Source organism: Balaenoptera physalus, assembly GCF_965194825.1.
Source record: "Balaenoptera physalus genome assembly, chromosome: 1".
Classification (NCBI taxonomy): domain Eukaryota; kingdom Metazoa; phylum Chordata; class Mammalia; order Artiodactyla; family Balaenopteridae; genus Balaenoptera; species Balaenoptera physalus.
The window spans coordinates 180,737,278-180,757,153 of record NC_138882.1 but is presented as its reverse complement, the minus strand read 5'-3'; the positions used below and the strand labels follow the sequence as shown (position 1 = coordinate 180,757,153).

The 19,876-nt window shown below is 51.1% G+C and overlaps 1 protein-coding gene across 1 annotated transcript in view; it reads left to right on the top strand.

Moving 5' to 3' along the window:
- Nucleotides 1-1,555: 1,555 nt before the first annotated feature.
- Nucleotides 1,556-19,876, top strand: part of VWA5B1 (von Willebrand factor A domain containing 5B1) — a gene marked incomplete at its 3' end in the record, with an annotated part of 39,775 nt that continues 21,454 nt past the window's right edge. Inside the window, exons 1-8 of the mRNA XM_082449906.1 lie at nucleotides 1,556-1,984; nucleotides 3,812-3,964; nucleotides 5,263-5,482; nucleotides 8,777-8,922; nucleotides 9,822-9,953; nucleotides 10,586-10,710; nucleotides 14,286-14,462; nucleotides 18,304-18,414. Coding sequence (XP_082306032.1) covers nucleotides 1,846-1,984; nucleotides 3,812-3,964; nucleotides 5,263-5,482; nucleotides 8,777-8,922; nucleotides 9,822-9,953; nucleotides 10,586-10,710; nucleotides 14,286-14,462; nucleotides 18,304-18,414 — 1,203 coding nt within the window. The 5' untranslated portion in view covers nucleotides 1,556-1,845. The remainder of the gene's footprint in view (nucleotides 1,985-3,811; nucleotides 3,965-5,262; nucleotides 5,483-8,776; nucleotides 8,923-9,821; nucleotides 9,954-10,585; nucleotides 10,711-14,285; nucleotides 14,463-18,303; nucleotides 18,415-19,876) is intronic.

Below are 19,876 nucleotides of genomic sequence, written 5' to 3'. Positions count from 1 at the left end.
GCCCACTGCAGATAAACCAGGGCTGAGAGCTGTCTGGGCCGGAGCCACAGAGAGAACATAATTAAAAAGACACTGTTGGCCTGGCAGCGAGGGAGGGAACAGCCGAGGATCCTTGCTTGGGGACACAAGGAGGACGTAGAAACAAAGAGTTCCCTTCTCAGAGAAAAGGCAGAGTAATCAGCACTCATTGAACAGCCTTGCAAATAAACGGCAACAGGCTACCAGCCCGCAGCAGCTTTGCCTGGCACGTACATCACCGAGAGGAAGACCCAGAAAGAATCTCAAATTCGTATTCCACACCCTTTGTTTGACTTTGCTTCCCACTCCCACCCCACCTCATGAAGGCAGGTGATTGCCTGGGAGGGTCTCAGGAACCTCATAGAGACTCGATACCCTGCCCTGAGAAGCGCTCCGAAGTCTTTGGTGTTGGAATGATGGCAGTCATACATTCTTTTATGTCTTCAGTCAGCACTGAGGATGCCATGGGCAGCAAAAATAGACCTGGCCTCCAGGGGCGTGCACTCCAAACGGGGTGACGGACATGAATAAAGTAATCTCACGCGAACAAGATGCATCCCTACAGACTAACGGAAGTGCTCCGAGGGAGAGAAGCTCGGCTCTGTAAGAGGCAGAGAAAGGATGCTGGGCATGCGTGGACTGGCTTCCCGGCAAAGGGGGGCTCTGAGTTGACACTGAAGGACAGTAGGAGGTCACTAGTTTACAGTGGGTCATGGGGTGAGCCTTCCAGGTAGAGGGTGACAAGTACAAAGGTGGAGAGAGCACAGGACGCATCTGAGGGATGGCATGAAAGCTGGGAGACACACAAAGTGTGGTTGGGAACATGATGACAGATCAGCTAGAGAGGCAGGCAGGGCCAGATCACACAGGGCCCTAGGCCAAAATTTTAAAAGGGTTTTGGTCTCTATTCTAGGAGAAATAGGAAACCATTGGTGGGTGAGAGAGGGTGGCGGGGGTGATGGAAAACTGTCCAACTTGCGCATTGGTCTGTTCATTCTGGCCACTGGGTAGAGAATGGATTCCGGGGTTGGGGGGGAGGAGTATATTCAAGAGGCCAGTTAGGAGCTGCGGTCCAGGTGGAGATGGTGATGGCTGGGACAGGGATGCTGGTGGCAGAGGAGAAAAGGCATGGATGGATGCCCGGGTCTTCCCAGAGATAAATCATGATCTTTGGCAGTAGCTTAGGTGTGGGGGTGGGAAAAAGAGGTGCCGAGAACAGCCCCCAGGCTTTTGGTCTGCACACCTGGAGGGATGGTGGCTCTTTTCACTTTAGTATCTTTGGAGGGGTGGGTGTTTCTCACTTCCCTTACACCCCACGTGTTGACTGTAGTGGGTAGATTCACTGCAGTCAGCGAAGGAGGGGCTTGGTGAGCTATTCCAATCATCTCATTCTGCAGAGGAAGCATCTAAGGCTCAGAGATCACGGGACCGACAAAGGGGTGGGACCAGAGCCCCTGGAGCCCCATCCGGAGCTCGGAGAGCACTGCCCATGGAGGAGCCCTGGTTGGACGTGAGCCTGCCTGGGCTCTAACCCTGCCTGCGCTCCCACCCACTGAGTGAATCCGGGCAGGTCACGTGTCTTTAGGCCTCAGTCTCTCTACCGTGAAATGGAAAGAAATGGAATGACCACTCCTTGTCTTCTGAGGGGTGGTCAAGAGTCACCGTGGGTCACTGAGTGGGAAGTAGTTGGGGGAAGTGAAGAGAGCAATGCTTTGACTTCCTGTGGGGGCCGAAGTGGGAGAACTGAGCTGGGGAGGGATGGGGGGCCTCTCCCCACTCCCTGCCTTCCTGTCTCTTGCAGACCCTGAAGGCTGAGTAGCCAGCAAGATGCCTGGTCTGCTGAACCAGATCACAGGGGCAGCCCTGCCCCTCACCGCATCCGACGTCACCTCCTTTGTCAGTGGTTACGCCCTGGGTCTCACCGCCTCCCTCACCTATGGCAACCTGGAAGCCCAGCCCTTCCAGGGTAAGGATCCCTGTTGGGGCTTCCCCGGGACCACCTGCTCCTCCAAGCAGAATCCCCATCCTGACATGTATTAGCTGATTGACACCGGACAAGTCATGTCACCTCCCTGAGTCTCAGTTTCCTCATCTGTGAAATAGGAATACCACTTCTGCCCTGCAGGTCTTAAAGCTGGTAGCAAGTCAGGTCAGGTTTGGGCTCGACCCCAGCCCACTGTCCCAGCCGTATTTATGTTCACAAGCCATGCCCACCTGTGTCAGGTAGTCAGTCCTCCACTTTCCCCAGTGAACCTCACGGTAGGAGAGGCGTCCAGACTCAGTGGAAGCCAGGAGCTCCCAGTCGTAGGTGTGGCTCTCGTGCCCGTGACCTTGGGGAAGCCGCTGTCCTTCTCGACATCAGGGTGCCCCTGCACCTGTTTGGACGCCAGGGTTTGCAGGAGGAACAGATGCGGTAATGCGTGAGGAAGGACAGCGTGGAATGGAAAACAGTCTGCAAATACGAGTCATCAACGCAAGGCAGTCAGGAGTGCGGACCGGCGTTCCCCTGCAAGACATGTCTGTAAATCACACTCCTCTCCTTGCACTTAAGGAAGGGAGTTACGGGAAGGCTGGCCAGGAGGGTCCTGCGTAAAGGCCTGTTACGGTTAGCGTTGCTTCTCATCCACGGTGACGGGGGCCTCCTAACCCCCAAACTTCATGTCTCGGGGCACCACCCTCCAGCCTGACCTGAGCTTCTGAAACTCTTTCAATTCCCAAAAGAAACCTGCGAGGGAAAGTCTCCTCCCTGCGGAAATCTCCTGGGCAGAGCAAACGACCCTTTTCCTCTGTTTAAGGAAACCTATAGAGGGTGGCTTAAAGTGAGACCCGTGAGGAACCCAGGGACTAAATTACTGAACGGCTCTGGGACAGTCCTTTGGCTTTCCATGTGCAGAAAGAACAGTCCCCCCATTTTATAGATGAGGAAACTGAGGGATGGGAAGCTGGGATTTGTGGAGAGTTCACCATGGGCCCAGCACTGTGCTGCCCTCATGTTAGTGGGCAGATAAAATGAGATACGACTTTGATCCTCTGACTGTGGTACCCCAGCCATCGGCATCACCCAGAGCTGGTTAGAAATGCAGAATCTCAGGCCCTGTCCCAGAACCACTAAATCAGAATCTGCATTTTAACCAGACCCCCAGGTGATTCATGTGCTCTTGAAGTTTGAGAAGCACTGAGATATAAAGATGTAGGGCACGCACTATGGGGGATATAGTTTAATAAGTGGTGGCTGTTTTTTCCATTTTCATAACGACCCTGAGTTTGGCTCTATTATCCCCATTTTACAGATGGGGCTGTGAGGCGTAGAGATGCTAAATATTTTTATCCAAGGTCACCAGACTGGGGAAGGGGGCGGGGCCCGGATTAGAACCCTAGCCCTATTCCTCCAAAGCCCCAGCTCCTGGGTGCCACGCACGGGACCACCACACAGAGGTGTCTTATTAGTCCCACACATCAGGTCACATAAAAATCCAGATTTCCACTCTCTCTTGAAAACTCAGAAGCCCTGGTCACACCGGCCTCACAGGCCAGCAGAGTAAGAGTTGGCTGGGACAGGGGAGCAGCCGTCCCTTTCCAGCTGCCCTGCAGCTGACAAAGAACCTGCTGCTGTGCATCTCCTGCCCAGCCCCCAGAACCAGGAGGCCCCAGCCCAAGTTCTCTCTGGAGTCCTCCAAGTGGCAGTGAGTACCATCCACTGGGATGGCAGAACAAAGGCTCCAGTTCCTTCTCCAGGGTGGGGCATGCAGAGTGGGTCTGGGGCACCCCGCAATGCTGGGCCCTGCTCTGGCAGGTCTCTTTGTATACCCACTGGATGAGTACACCACGGTGATCGGCTTTGAGGCAGTCATTGCCGACCGAGTCGTGACAGTACAGATCAAGGACAAAGCCAAGATGGAGGGTGGCCACTTGGATGCCACCGGCCTCCGAGCTGCAACTGTCACAGGTAAGAAGGCCAGAAAGACTGTGGCAGGGCCTGGGCATGGCTGGAGTCTCAGGCAGACTGAAAGGGCAGCAATGGGATAGGGTAGAGAGAGCACTACACTAAGAGTCAGGAATCCTGTGTGACCTCAGGCCAATAATTAACCTCTCTGAACCTCACCTTACTATCTGGAACATAGAGGTAATTGTTTCTGTTCTCACCTGGAAAGAGTGGTAAGGCTCAAAGGAGGCAACAGAAGGATTGTTAAGATATCTCTAAAACACAGAAGAGCATGTCATTTAAGCTCAGAGGCTGTAGAATGAGTCACACCAGGATTTGACTGCCTATCCTGCTGCTTGCAAGCTTAGATAAGAAATTAAGCCTCATTTGTAAACTGTAACTAATAATCCTATGCATCCAAATCTCAACAAAGAGCATGCAGAACACTCATCACAGTCCCTGGTACAGAGTAAGTACTCACAGCCTGGATACTGATGCCTGCTATTGAGGATACTGAGTCTCAGAGAGGGTGAGTGACTGGCCCAAGGTCACACAGCATGTTAGTGGCAGAGCCAAGGCTTGAGTCCAGACCAAGGATCATATGATATGAGATTCTTACCATTGGATTTATGATGGAGGTGAAGTTTGTTCACCTGAGCATTGAGATGTTCAAGAATCTTTTAATGAACATTCACGATGTGTAAATGCAAAGTTTCCCCCAAGATTTTAGGACTTCTCCCAGCTTGGAAGAATAGCTAAGATATGCCCGGTAGTGACCACGATAGGAAGTTGACAGTGGCTATGCCAAAAGCGGTCCAGATAATGTCAGAGGAGGGAAAGAGCGGTCCAGGTGGGACCAGGGAGGGTTTTGTGGAGGGGTTGGATGGATGGGTAGGATGGGCTAAGAAGGAATGAGGGATGGGCCTTTCAGATGAAAGGAGACAGCATGGATCCTGGGGGAGAGGGGAATGCTCCACCGTGATTCTCGGGGGGACATAGAGTCTGCGGATAGAGATGTGACCCTCTGTTGGGGAGTTGTGGGTCCCAGTCTCCCACTCCCTGCAGGATACAGTGGAAAGTACACAGGCCTGGCATCAGACCCACGTAGGTTCAGGTCCTGGTTCAATAAATTAGTTATTTGTTGAGTAACTTGAGCAAGTTGCACCCAGAGGCTGAGCCTCAGTTTTCCCATCAGCAGAACAGGCTGCTCTAACCTAGCACACAGCAAGCTTAGAGGGGATGGGGGAGAGTGTATGCACAGTCCCTGACTCCAGGCCTGGCACTTAGGAAACTCTGCATCATCCCTCCTTCCTGCACACCAGGAAAGGTGGCTTTGGATGAGGATTTGGAGCGGATCCTCTTTGTGGTCAACCTGGGGACCGTCGCCCCCATGGAGAACGTCACCATCTTCGTCAGCACCTCCTCGGAGCTCCCGACGCTGCCCAGTGGGGCTGTGAGGGTCCTGCTACCTGCTGTCTGTGCCCCAACCGTGCCTCAGTTCTGCACCGAGAGCACTGGCCCCTCCAACCAACAGACCCACGGGTGAGGAGCCCCCGCCCAGACAAGCCCAGAGTCCCGGGTGGGCAGCAGGGAGTTGGGCGGGTGGGAAGGATAGGAGGTGAGGCTGAGCTCTGTAGCTGCCCCCGTCTCAGTAACTGTCCCTCCCCTGCTCACATTTCGAGCACTTCAGAATCTCCCTGAAATGCTCTGTGTTGGTACTGGTCAGAAGTGTTAGGATTTGGACAGCTTGGTATCAGAATTTCCAGGCGTTTTTCTTTAATGCACTCAAGAGGTATTTTCAGAGCACCTAAGTGCTAGACACTGGGGTGGGTGTTAGGGACCCAGAGGACACGAAACCCACATGGTCCCTTGCCTTTTTGGAACTTGGTGGGAGAGGTCATTATCCAACAGATAACACAGCTAATGTGAACTGTTTATGAACTTGCATGCATAATTAATTATGTGAAAAGTGCAGTAAAGGAGAGGTTCATTGGCTAAGAGTATAAAAGAGAGACCCAACCGGGGTGGGAGGGGGTCTGGGGGCCTGGTCAGGCTTCTCTGAGGAGTGGTACTTCAGCAGAGGGCTGAGCCAGGAGGGGGATGGATATAGGCACAGAGAGAAGCGTTCCTATAGGTGGGAATAGCAGGGGCAAAGGCCCTGAGGCAGCAAGGACAGGGCCACAGAGGGGGACTGAAGGACGGGTGACATGAGATGAGGCTGCAGAGTTACAGGACACCCTGTGGCCCTGGCGGACTTTGGATTTCTCCCGGAAGCAACAAGGAGTCATTAAAAAGGGTTTTCAGCAGGGCGGGGAGGGTACACTCCAGGACAGTTTCTCTGTACTCCCCCCGTTGGGGGAGGAGGGAAAAGGGGGTGGGTCACAGCCTGAGGCACCTGCAGCTGAGATCGGGGCTCCTCCCATTTTCCCACCTATAAGCCCTGGGGGACTAGCGTTTCCTCTGCAGGGAGAGAGGAGGCCAGTTTTAAGGTAGCCTGATGCATACAGGAGATGTCTTTTGAAGTCGTGTATCTTATCATTCAATTCATGTCATTAAAAAAAAAATCTGTTCCACAGATTATTAGCACCACTGTGGTAGAAAAATAACACTTGAATTAATTACCAGTTAAACTACTTAACTCCCCCTCCCCAGCTTTGAGCCTGAATCTTTGAGCCAAGTTGAAATCTGGGAAGATGTACCATATGTATTTAGGAGTTTCATACATACCCTGGATGGGCTATGGGGGCAGCTGGGAGCACGTGCCCACTGGGACACAGAGGAGAGTGACAGTAAACCCCTGGACACCACCAGTTAAAGTGCTGACCTCAAGGTGACCTGACGGGGAGGGGTTATTTTAGCCTCCCACGTGGGGCCAGCCCAGAGGGCACTCCTCAACCACCCCACAAATAGTAATTAAACACCTACCATGGGGCAGGTACTGTTTTGGGTGCTGGGAATACAGCAGTAAACTAGACAGACAAGGTCCCTGCCCTCGTGGGGCTAGCATTCTAAGGGGGGAGACAGACAATAAAGTAATAAGCCCACAAGCATGTCATATGTTGGGTGATGAGCTCTATGGAGACAGATGCTACAGAGACTAGAGGGGGAGAGGATGGGGTGGGTGCTAGTTTCACTAGAATAGACAGGGCTTAGGCAACATTTGAGGCCTGATCTGAATGAAGCGGTCTGGCCACGGAAGAATACTGGAAGAAGAACATTCGGGGCAGGGGGCAGAGCGGGCAGTAAGTGCAAAGGCCCTGAGGCAGCAACAGGTTTGGTGTGTTGGAAGAGCAGCTGGAAGGCTAGTAAGACTCTAGCAAAGTGGGAGAGTCAGACTGTGTAGGGCCTCGAAATCTAGAGTGAGGACACTTGTTGGTACAACAGAGAAGCTGGTGGCACCAGCCAGTCTCAGGCCAGGGAACATCAGCTCGTGTGTCATCTATGTAAATGCTGCCATAGGCGCCAAGTCAGGTGCATGGGCGAGGCAGGACCTAGCAGACCTGGGGGCATTCAAGACCTCGGTGGATCAGGGAACAAGAGGCCAGGGAGTCCCCGGTGTCCCTGAGGTGGCCCTGATAAGCTAATTCCTGCCCGTTCCAGCAGGCAGAGTTAACAGAGATGCTCTTGGGAGACACCTGCATCAAATTCTGATGAACCTCAAAGTTGCTTAGATAGAGTGACATGGGAAAAAATAAGAAAAACAGATAATACCAAGTGTTCGTGAAGATGAGGAGAGAAGGAAACTCTTGTTCATTGCTTGTGGAAGTGGAAACTGGCCCAGCCACCCTGGAAGGCAATCTCAGGCAATATTTGGTGTGTGCCCTTTGACCCAGGGATCCCAGAGAAATCCTCCTATATGTCCAAAAACAACACATGGATGAGGATATTCATGGCGCTGGTGTCTGTGGACACAGGGAGGTGAAGGCAGGAACAAATAAGTACAGTATAACAGATGGCCCCGAGCCATAGCACATCAGCAGCAAAGACCTCGCTTTGCAGACAGCCACCTGGACAGAGCTTAAAGACACAGTGTTGGGTGAAAAAAAAGAGGAACAATTGAATGAGATTCCTAATACAATGCTTTCTTTTCAACCAAATGTCATGGTGTGTTTTACAAAAATATGTGCATATTCAGAACGGGTATCAAAGACCCAGAGGGCATGACCATAGAGGGGAGGGAAATAGAGCAGGACCAGAGACAGGGTGAGGGATGACAAAGATAGAGGGCCAGAGACTTGAGCGTTCAGCAGGTGACACTTTGCTAAGCGCTTGCTCAAGACAGCTGTGTCATCATTATCCCCATTCAGTGATGAGAAAACCAAGACTCAGAGAAGTGGCTTTATGCAAGGGTTCCCAGCTTGCAGAGACAGAGCAGGTATTCCAGAAGTGATGTGACATAGTGTAAAATGTTTCACGGCCGAGCCGGAGAGACCCGGGTGAGGATGCACGCTCTGCCGTGTCCCAGTGGTGGCCACGTAGGCTAGTGACCTCATCTTGCTGAGCCTCGGTTTCCCCACGTGGGAGGTGGGGGAGGTGAGGGCTCTGAGGCCGCCCTCTGGGGGCGTGGTGAGAACAGTGTGAGCCCCCATGCCTGGTGCCTGGCCCGTCCGTCGCAGGTAGCGGTACCTTAGGTCTGAATCCAGGCTCTCCCTGCAGTCAGGCTGAGTGGGAATGTCAGGATCTGGGGTGGAAGGAAACTCCTCAGCCCCTTTGTGAGTGGGGCTGCAGGGGTGCAAGGGCTGCCTGGGACTTGCCGTTTTCTCCATGTCTTCTCTTGCTGGCCCCCTGCCTCAGCCCTGACTGGCCGCCTCCTCCTCCTCTCGGCCCCCTTCCCAGCAAAGACAAGCATTGCTTCGGCCCCCAGGCCCTGGACTCCTGGAACAAATTGTGCCTGGCGACTCTCCTGGACACTGATGTGTCCAACCCCATGGAATATGAGTTCAACTTCCAGCTGGAGATCCGTGGGCCCTGCCTGCTCGCAGGTGAGAGGGAGCTGGCTAGACCCGGATGGGGCTGGAAAGAAGATTCGAGGCCACGGCAGGGTGGGGAAAGGAAGGGGAGGGAGGGAAGGCTGGCCAGCCCAGATGGAAGACAGCCTGAAGCTCATGCCCCTCTGCCCCCGTTTCCTGCTCCCCAACATGTGGCCCAAGATGAGTCTTTCCCAAGGACAGGTTTCAAGGCTGTCCCCCCCCCCCCCCCAATGGCTTCCCTGGGGAAATGCCCACAAGGCCATGGCCGTCCGAAGTCCGCAGTCCTCGGTCTTCTTCTGGAGTCACAGCCACAAAGCTGCTTCCTGCTCTTCCCCCTGCATGGCAGAATCAGCTGGGGAACTTTCCAAATCCCACCACCTAGACCCAGCCCCAGAGCTTCTGATGACATTGGTCTGGGGTGAATCCTGGGCATTGGAACATTGGAAAGTTCCCAGGCGATTCTAATGAGCAGCCAGAGGCAGGTACCACTGTTCTGATGGTTCCCCTCCCCCACCCAGTCAAGGTTTTAAAAAGACACTAGGGTGTGGTTTCTTGTCAACAAGCGTTCTCCCAGAGCAACAGGACATCCCAACACAGAGGCATTTATGGAGTGCCGGCCGATGGAGCATGGAGCTCTTTCTATCTTTCTGTGCCCTGTGAGGAAGCCATTCCTTTGACCCCCACTGGATCGTGAGGTCAGGGATGGAAAGGCCATTAGACCCCATCTAGCTAAGCCCCCCTTTTGCAGATGGGGAAATTGAGAAGGTCTGTCCACGGTTTTACACAGCAGGTCAGGAGCCCCTGATGGGGCTGGAGTGCCAGTCATCTCTGGCCTGAGTCTCAGGGTCCCCCACCAAGCCCCTCTCTCTCCGGGGACTCCTGAGCCTATCCCACCTTTCTGTGCCACTCAGGGGTGGAGAGTCCCACCCACGAGATCCGAGCCGATGCCGCCCCGTCCGCACGCTCGGCCAAGAGTATCATTATCACCCTGGCCAACAGGCACACCTTCGACCGGCCCGTGGAGATCCTCATCCACCCCAGCGGTACTGTGCACCAGGCGGGGCCCCCAGAATGCCTGTGGGAGGGAGGAGGTGCTGATCCCATGGGGCACAGACACGTGGCCCCCCACCCAGTGGCCAGTGAGAGGGTAGGGGCGCGTGACAGAGGAGAGGAGACCAACTACTTGCCTCCTGGGAAACTTAGCGCTAACTGGCAGAACCGAGCGTCTCCTGCCCCATTCTAGCTCCTGAGACCCCAGGGTCTCATCCACCCAGTGGTGCACTTTGCCCCCAGGCCAGCTGAGCAGAGATCTTTGAAACCCTAAGCTCCATGAGACCCTGGCAGCTCTGAACTCTCAGGGAGCAACTCTTTTGTCTCTTTAAGAATTCATTGAATGTTTAGATGCAAAAAGATCAGAGCCCAGAATCACTCCCATTTTACAGATGGGTAAACTGAGGCCCAGGGAGGGGCAGTGAATCACCCATAGCCACTAGGCTCTCCTGCCTCCCAGCTAAGGAGTCTTCTCAGGGTCCCACACTGCCTCAAGCAGCCAGGGATCCCATCCCCCTCTTCCAACTGGGAGTCCTCCCCACTGTGAAGATCTGCCACTCCACCGAGGCCCCCAGCATCACCCTCACCCTCGGGCAAGTGCCAAGAGTTGATCTCATCTCTGCAGAGCCCTACATGCCACATGTCCTGATGGAGAAAGGGGACATGACCCTGGGAGAGTTTGACCAGCACTTGAAGGGAAGAACAGATTTCATTAAAGGGATGAAGAAGGACAGCAGTGCAGAGCGAAAGGTGAGGGTGACTGAAGCAACATCAATGGTGGCAGAACTGGGGTGGCACTGGGGACTTGGTCTTTGCTGGACCAATGAGGAGCCTGAACCTGGGGTTGGGGGTGGGTGTGACTTGCCCGAGGTCACACAGCAAGCTGGTGGCAGAGGGAAAGTGGATGTCCAGATGTGGCAGTCACCCTGGCGCTGCCCTCCCGCCTCCTGCCAGGTCACCTGCTCCTAGTGTCACCAAGGTGCCTAAGCCAGGCAAAATTCTAGGCTGGTGGCAGAAACAACCTTGGTCTCCTCCAGGCTAATCCACCCCCAAGAGGCACCAAGGACCCTACAGCTGGGTGCCCTCCCGGCTCCATCTCTACTCCTGGGCCTCCCTTTTCCCACCTGCTGAATGGGTCTCTTGCTCTTCCTAACTCTGGGATCCTTGCTTGCTATTAGGTAAAGAATAAAGGCAGAGCAGGGAAAGCCCGAGAAAGACCCTTTCCCTCTGCCCGCCCTTCCCCCACAAAGTGAAAGGATAAGGGCGCCATCAGCAAGGGGCTGGGGGTGGGGAAGTGGGGGGTAGGAGGATGCCGAGCCACAGCCACAAGCCACCCCCGCGGTCTCACTCCTGCTCGTGACCCTGCACATCGAGCCGGGTCCTGAGTGCCAAGGTAGGCTTAAGAATCGCGGGATACTTCTTTTTATTGTCTCCCCTTTTGAGATGAGAAAACTGAGGCTTAGCACCCAAAATAACTGGTGAGCTGGGAAAGAGGAGTTGGCTTTGGTGACAAAGAGGCTAAGGACTTTGCCTTGCTCATGTGGGGCAACTGTGCCAGATGTAAGGGCCCCCCGTTCCTGCTGGCCTGACTGGCAGAGGAACAGACAAGAACGCGGAGATAACTTACAGCTGATGACATCATTCCCTTTGGTAGAGATCCCACTGGAAGCCCCTGCTTGGTGGGGGGTAGGGGAGATGGCGAAGGGAAGGTGTAGGTGGCTCAATGCCCATCCCCACGTTAGAGACCCCGCTGGAAACACGTGTCCTCCCAGAGATGCCCCCTCACCCAGATGAGTCAGTTGGGAGAAGAGGCTGGAGCCAGGCTCTCAGAGTGGTGGTGGGAATGCCAGGGGGTGCCACTCAGCTCTGAGAACTGCAGCACGTGGGCAAGGGGTGTCGGCAATGAGCCTCCCAGGCCTGCCTGCCAAGCCTTAAACCAATTAGCTCTGGGACCACTGAAGCAAATGAGAATTAATTTGCCACCTTGGGTTGGTTATGCAAATACCCTGTATTCTCATGAGCTCCAGGGATGACAGCCATCAACCCACAACTGCTAAGAAGTGATGAGTTTATTGTAATTGGATAATGGGAGCTCGAGACATCAGAGGATCCTGAGCCCGGACCCCCACTCCACGCCTCGGAGAGGCAAAAATCGGGCTCCTGTCACTGCCAGATGTGGCTCTTGCTGCCTTGGGCTCTGTCGTCCAAAGGGCCAGGCTGGGCGGTGGCTTTTGGCAAAGGAGCTCCCGGTGGGAGGGAGGAGGGCATCCAGAGGCATCAATCAGGAAGAGTGAGTGGGACGAGCTGTCAAAAACTGCGATTTAGCAAAGAGGGGGCAAATGACACAGGGGGAGACACTATGTATGAGAGGTGGAGATGCAGAGAGAAGCAGAGACAACTAGAGACAGAGAGACAAAAAGGTCTCTTTTGTCTCTGCACATAGGTCAGTAGCAGACAAAAAGACCCCCACAGATTCATCCTCTCATTTATTCATTCAACAAACACTAAGTGCCCAGTAGGTTCTAGGCACTAGGAAGAAAGCACTGAAAATGACACATCCTTTCCTCATGGCGCTTGTATTCTAGCACAGGGGAACAGACAAGAAGCAAATGCATGGGCAAGATTTAGGTGAGGGCTGGGGACTGTGAAAGACAAAACAGGACGATATGATAATGAGTGATGAGCGTCGGGTGCTGTTTAGCCAGGTGTTTAGAGAAAGCCTGTCTGAATATGAGACCCGGTGGATTGTGAAGCGTTGGAAGAACATGCAAAGAACTGGAAGCAGGATAATGATGATGTGTTTGGAAAACAGAAAGATGCCCAGAATGGCTGAAATGTGGGGCAAACATGAGGTGGATGGGTAGGCAGGGGTCAGTCCTTAGCGGGGCTTCATGAGCCCTGGTACAAGGTGTGAGGGGAAACTATTGCTTAAGCAAGAGAGTAACAAGAAAGATCACACTGCCTGCTCGCTATAGAAGGGACCACGGGGAAATAAAAGTAGAGGAGTGAGGCCTGGAAGAAGCTATTGCCAAGATCCAGGCAAGAGATGGTACTGTCCTGCGCTTGGGTGATTGCAGTGGAGACAGAGAGAAGAGGACAAGTTCAGAATGTATTTTAGCTGCAGAACAGGCAGCCCTCTGCTGAAGGAGTGGGTGCGTGGGGTGAGGAAAAGAGAGGAATCAAGGACAACTCTTAGGTCTTTGGTTTGAACACCTGAGCGGGTGATGATGTCATCTACTGAACTGAGGAAGGGACCCTTAGACAGAAATTGAGAAATAGACAAAGAGAGATATGTACACGCAGAGACAGTCAGATACAGAGACAGAGAAAGTAGGGGTGGAGAGAGAGGGCGGCAGAGTGAGAAGAGTGGAAATGAGATTTGGTGCAAAGTGACCAGAGAGTCAAGGACAGTTCAGTAGCAGTGTGACAAGGCCAACTAAGAGAACACATGAAAAGAAACAGAACTCTGGTGCTGTCCTTCCTTTAATGTTTACTGAGCCCATCTCTGCACCAAGCTCTATGTTAAGCCCTGGAGATGCAAGAGACTCAAGCATGACATGCCTTCAAGTAGGAGGGGAGACAGAGAGATGAGCAAAAACTCGCAGTGTGAGAAATGCCTGGGTCCCCATGACAAATAGCAACAGCAGCGGCAAGAGCGTTGATGGTTGCTGTGTAGACAGTTTCTCTGCTGGGAAGCCGCCTCACAGGCATTGCATTTAGTCCATACAACTCAGTGAGGTATGTACTCTTGTCCTCATTTCATGCATGAGGAAACTAAGTAATTAAGTCCACGAGGAAGATGGGGGCAGGTTTTCCAAAGAGGTAAAATCTGAAGAGTGAGTAGGAAGTTATCAGTGGGAGAGAATCAATAAACCAGAGAATCCAAGTTCACAGTCAAAAGGAGCCAGAGAGTGGCTTATCCCCTGGGTGTGAAAGGGAAAGAAACCACTATTCAACGGAGGACCTGCACGTGTGCCAGGACCTTCCCATTTGCATGCCAGCTCAGTTCATCCTCAGAACCACCCTGAGAAATGGACATTATTTGCCCCGTTTTACAAAGAAGAGTCAAACCCAGAGGAGGGTGTTGCCCAAGATCACACAGCTGGACGGTGACAGAGCTGGGATTCAAACCTAGGCCTTTCTGTTGTTGCAACCTGTGACTGTCTAGCAGAAGAGCCAGGTAGGGTCAACCTGGAAGTCTTTCACACAGAGGATGAGTGGGATCCTGACAAGACCTGGAGAGTAGTGGGGGACCAGCACGACCCCCAGGAGTAGCTCTGGGCCCCTTGAACGCCCAAGTGAGGGAGTTTCCCTTTCTCCTCCAGACAGAAATCATCCGGAAACGCCTCCACAAGGACATTCCCCACCATTCTGTCATCATGCTCAACTTCTGTCCTGACCTCCAGTCAGTCCAGCCGAACTTAAGAAAGACCCATGGCGAGTTTATCTTCCTCATCGACAGGAGCGACAGCATGAATGGGACCAACATCCACCGAGTCAAGGTACCTCTCAGAGGACCCCTACCCCCAGGATCTAGGGTCCCAGGGTACCCAGCTTCTCAGCACTTTCTGTCCCAAGCATCCCTCCTGCCACACCTGAACCAGTTCCTTAAATGACTATCCGTGGCTAAGAGAAATGACAAACAACTTTTCTGTATGTCAGTTTAAACAGAAACCCCACCCAAACTCAACTTGCTCCCCAAATAAACCCCTGAAGTGATCTGAGCAGAGGTTAACTGCTGTCCATTTACAAGGGATGAAGTGATCAGGAGCTTCCCTTGGCATTCTACACGCCTTTGTTGTGTCCCTGTTCTGGCTAAAACACCTCACTAGGTACTAAGTGGAGAGGGATGCAGAGAGAAGAGGAAGGGAACTAACATTTGCTGAGGACCTACTATGGGTCAGACACTGTGCAGCCACTTAATGCACAGCTTGGTGTTTAATCCAGATAATAATCCTATGAGGTCGATCAGATTGTCACCATTTTCCAAACAGGAAAACCCATCCTGAGAGTTTCAGTAATGTACCCAAGATCATGGTCTAAAATTAAACCCATATCTGTCTGTCTGACTGTTTCTACCATGTGACATTGGAGATTCACTGGACATGGCCCCTGCCATTAAGGGATGTGTAGAATCCAGTAGAAATGATTTGGTTCATCTTTTTTTTTTTTTTTTCAAATGCCTAATATGTGCAAAGCCCTGTGCTTGGCCACCTGGAAAGACGGTAGGTTGTAAACATAGTTCCTGCCCTCAAGGAGCTCACAGTCAAGTGAGGGGCATAGCCCTGTTAACCAAGCCTGCCTGGGAGCATGGTCTTGATGCTTTGGAGGGTTCTGAAGGAGTGCAGGAGAAAGAGTGATAAAACCCTCCCCTCACATCCAGAAGCATTCCATCTCCGTGAGGAGATTATTCACCAAAATTATGGCATTATCCAACACTTCCTTGTATCTTTAGTTGCGCAGATGTCTGTCTCCTCCTCTGGAATTATCCACTCATTAAGGAAAAGGACCAGATCTTTCTCATCTGTCTCTCCCCATGGGGTCTAGCTCTGTGTTTATGTGTAAAAAGCCCTTGGTTGCTGTTTATTGAACTGAGTAAAGGATCATAGTTCAAGAGAACAAGGGATGAGAGAACAAGGAGAGGGCTCTGCTGTCACCTGAAATTTTGTCCCTCTCCCTACCTTGACCCTCTTATTTCCAGAGCAACATAATGAGCCAGGAGGAATGGGGTTAAGTGGGATCTGTGATGCCAGCTATCTCCTAAGCCTTTCTATGACTGGATTTGGTCTTGAAGTATGACAGAGCAGTCATATATGAGATCCAAGTTCTTGTTTGAGCCTCTTGACATTGGGATGCAGGACTGGTTGGTACCTTTTCCCCACCCCTGCCCACCATCAAAGGCAGGCACTGAAGTGAGGACCTGTCCACAGTGCTGGGGTGCTGAAGCACGCTCCAGGGCTGTGTGGCCATGTGGATTCCATTCCACAGCTGTACCAATTTGTAAGACATCTCTTCAGTTCCTCTAACGTATCATAGGATCACAGACCTAAAACATCTCCCAGAGAGCATTTAATTCATTTTCCCTGCCCTTTTCCAGGTAAGGAAACTCAGTCCCCAGGACGCTAAATGTTCTTCCCAACATCACAGAGCTGGTGCGGGAACCTGAACCTTCTGTATCTTAATTCAATGCTCATTTTCCTTACATTGCCAATAGGGAATTGTACAGACTCTTCCACTGAGAAAACCTCTCTTCTCTGATTGTCATTCCTGCTACATGGCTCTGAGAAAAACAATGCCTGGGTTCCGGGGTCAATTCTACCGCTGACTCGCTATGTGGCTTTGGACAAGTTGATTCTCAACTCTGACTTCATTTATTCTTTCTGTAAAATAAGAAAGAAGGATTCATTCAGGGAGGGCAAACATATGTCACACATCCCTCTGTTCCCCTCCTCCAAGCCCAGGCAGACATCAGTAATTGACCATGACACTTTTTTTCAGTGCTGAGCCTGGATTCAGTCTCTACCTCCTTCTCATCTTGGTGTTCCAGGCAGTTACTACCAGTTAAATGGAGCTGGCTTATGAGTAGAAATCCAGTTCCTGAACTAGAGACCTATTGTCAGAATTCTCTGACAATAACTTGGTTCACGTCTCAGTCCCTTTCCCCTTGGAGTCGCTCTTGCTTTCTTTTCCAGTTCAGCTCAGCGAGCTTGAGGTCATCCTTTCACAAGTGGCTCTGCATTGGCACAATCCATTCTGCTAAACGCGCCCCTTTTAGAAAAAGTCATTACTCAGGCCACACATCCCTTTCCCCACTGACAATGAGGCCATTGAGGGGTTGCTTGAGTCATTAGGTGGCTCATTAGGTTGAAGTTTTAGGAAAAACTAGGCTTAGGGAGGTAGGAGAGAATAGACATCCAAACAGCCATGCCAAAGGGGAAAGTTCAGCCAGTTTAATTTCCTGCAGCTGGTCTCATTCTTCAGCTGCCACTTGCTGCCAAAAACATGGCTTTAAAATTCTAATAGGTGTGAACAGAGACAATCCGTAGGGATCAACAGAGTCTCCTCCTAGCAGCAATGCACATCAGTAACTAATGAAAAGATAAACAGATATTGACTTCTTTTGCAGAAAAACAAGACATATTGACACAAGCAACAAAAGGAGATGGACAGAACATTAATGTCAATATTTACAGAGGGGAATGGAAGAGGGGCTGCAGGGCCGTGGAGCCTGGAAGGCCATATGGTGTAAAAGTTGCCAGAATCTACTTGCTACTGTTTCCTTCAAGGTTTTGGAGTGTAACAGTTTGTTTCTCTGAAGCTATGCTGAGATCCCTGGGGTGCCGTCAATAAACTCTATAGGGATGAGGGAAAGCCACTCATTCCTGAGTTCTGTGCCAAGGCAGAGCCAACATAAATAAAGATCTCGGAGCTATGCTTTGAAAGCCTCAGTCCTGTTCTCAGGTTTTAGGATCCAGTGCAATTCCTTAACCCTCTGAGCCTCAGTTTCCTTATCTGTAAAACAGAGGCATTGATACTAATATGTATCTCACGGGGTTGGTAATAATAACCATTTACTGAATGTTTACTGTGTGCCACACTGAGGTTCAGAGGAGTGATATAACTAGCCCAAGGTCAAGTTAGTTCTAGCAAAGGTGAGATTGAAACCCAGATATGTTTAACTTCAAAGTGTATCTCCTTAACCACTATGCTATAATACATGTTATAGAGGTTAAATGAGATAATGAATACAAAGTGCTTAGCATATAGTAATTGCTTGACATTTATCATTGCATTGTATCATCATTATCATCAATATCATCATTTTCCCTCTTGTCATCTCCTCCACCTTCTCTCTTTGTCATTATTTTTTAGAATATACCTTGATCAAAGTCTCCTGGTGTTGCATAGTTAAATAGGTTAAGACTCTTTAATGCTCACAGACCTTGAAGCAGAAGGCTGCTTCATCACCAGTGGGACCTGGACCAGGCCACGTGCCTCTCTTAGACGTCAATTTTGTTTTGGTGGAAGGGGGTGGGCACTCCCTGCTCTCCTTACCGCTCAGGGTCAGTAGGAGGTGAAACGAAACTGGAAAACTGTAAGAGAATGGCTTTGAGAAATCAGACTTGCTACACAGATGAGGAGTTTTATGATGATGGCTTTGGCTCAGCCTCTGGTCAACATCAGCGTATTTCTTTATCTGGGGGAGAAAGTGATGTTGGTTGCAGACAGAGGGTGAAAGGTCCACTTGGAGGCTGCTTCTGTGCTGGTATGAGAACAATGCTGTGTGGTGGCCAAGGTAAGAGCTCCTTCCTGAATCCTAAAAATTCCTTTCTTACCTGTCAGGATGCCATGCTGGTGGCTCTTAAGAGCCTCATGCCAGCCTGCCTCTTCAATGTCATTGGGTTTGGATCCACGTTTAAGACCCTCTTCCCTTCCAGTCAGACCTACAATGAGGTAAGGAGGGGGCATGGCTGGGACCAGAAGGGGTCAGGTGGTGAGAAACAGAGGCAAGGAAGGAAAAGGAAAGAGGAGGTAACCCCGAGGCCTGCCCTCATAGAACCTGTTCACCCACATAGAACCTAGATGATGCCAGGAGCAGAGAACCAAAGGGAGGCTATCTCCATGTAGGCAGTCTTCTGGCCTCCCCCCTCCTTAAAATAAAGATCATGTGGGGCAAAGTATGGATGTACACTGGGAGGGGGTAGAGGGAAGGGATAGGAGGGGGTAGAGGGAAGGGGGTAGAGGATATGTCTTAGGCCTCCCACTCACTGAAGCCTCCATCTCATTAGAATGATAGACTCGTGCAAAGCTGAGCTAAAGGAGTGAATAACAAGGGATAGAGGAGTGAATAGGTGGGTGAGTGGGCTAAGAATGGCGCTCACATGGCTCAAGGTAACAGTTTGTAACAAGAGGACCCTTGGCCCCAATAGGATGTTCAAAATGGGAGCATCCTAGGGAGTTCCCTGGTGGCCTAGTGGTTAGGATTCCGGGCTTTCACTGTTGTGGCCCAGGTTCAACCCCTGGTTGGGGAACTGAGATCCCACAAGCCATGAAGCACAACCAAAAAAAAGGCGGGAGGGTGGTGGACATCCTACCCAGGTCTAGGAACGGGAAGGAAGGAAGGGAGGGAGGGATGGAGGGAGGGAGAGAGAGAGAGACGGTGGGTGGGAAGGGAGGAAAGAAGGGCATAGGAGCCACTTTTCAATTAAAAATAATTTATTTGTCGGTTTTTTAAATACAGAAATAATATATATTGATTGTCCCACAACTTTTAAATCTAGATCATCAAAACGAAAAATTTGAAAATCTCCCATGATCAGTCAGAAAAAAAGAAAAACCACTGTTAAGAGCTTAGTATAAATCCCTTCTTGCTCTAAGCATTTACATACATTTTCAATAAAGGTAGGATTAGACCTCCCATACTTTCTGTAACCTATTTTTGTAACAAAACAGCCTATCATGAGCATATGTCCACGCTAGTAAGTATTAATCTGCAACATAATTTTCAATAGCTGCCTACTATTTCACTACATAGATAGGCTGCGACTTATTTAACTAAACCGCTACAGGTGGGCATTTAAGTTGTCTCCATTTTTTTCTATTTAGTTATCTTTGCAGCAAATACTTTACATACATCCTTAATGATTCGCTTGGAATAAATGCCTAGCCTTGCTGATTCCAAAGGTACATATACATTTTAAGACTTTTGATATATTCCATTACTCCAAGTGTGGATGTTGGAAGAGCATCTTCCTGAGTCAGGAGCAGGAAAACATCTACTATCCAGTGAGAATCTGTCCTCGGTACAGTGACGTCCATCCAGTGTCAGGAATCCTTGGCCAGTTGGGTCTCACAGTGTGGGTCCAGGAGGGAGGAAATCTGAAACCCAGATTGGGGAAACGGTTTCCTCAGAGTA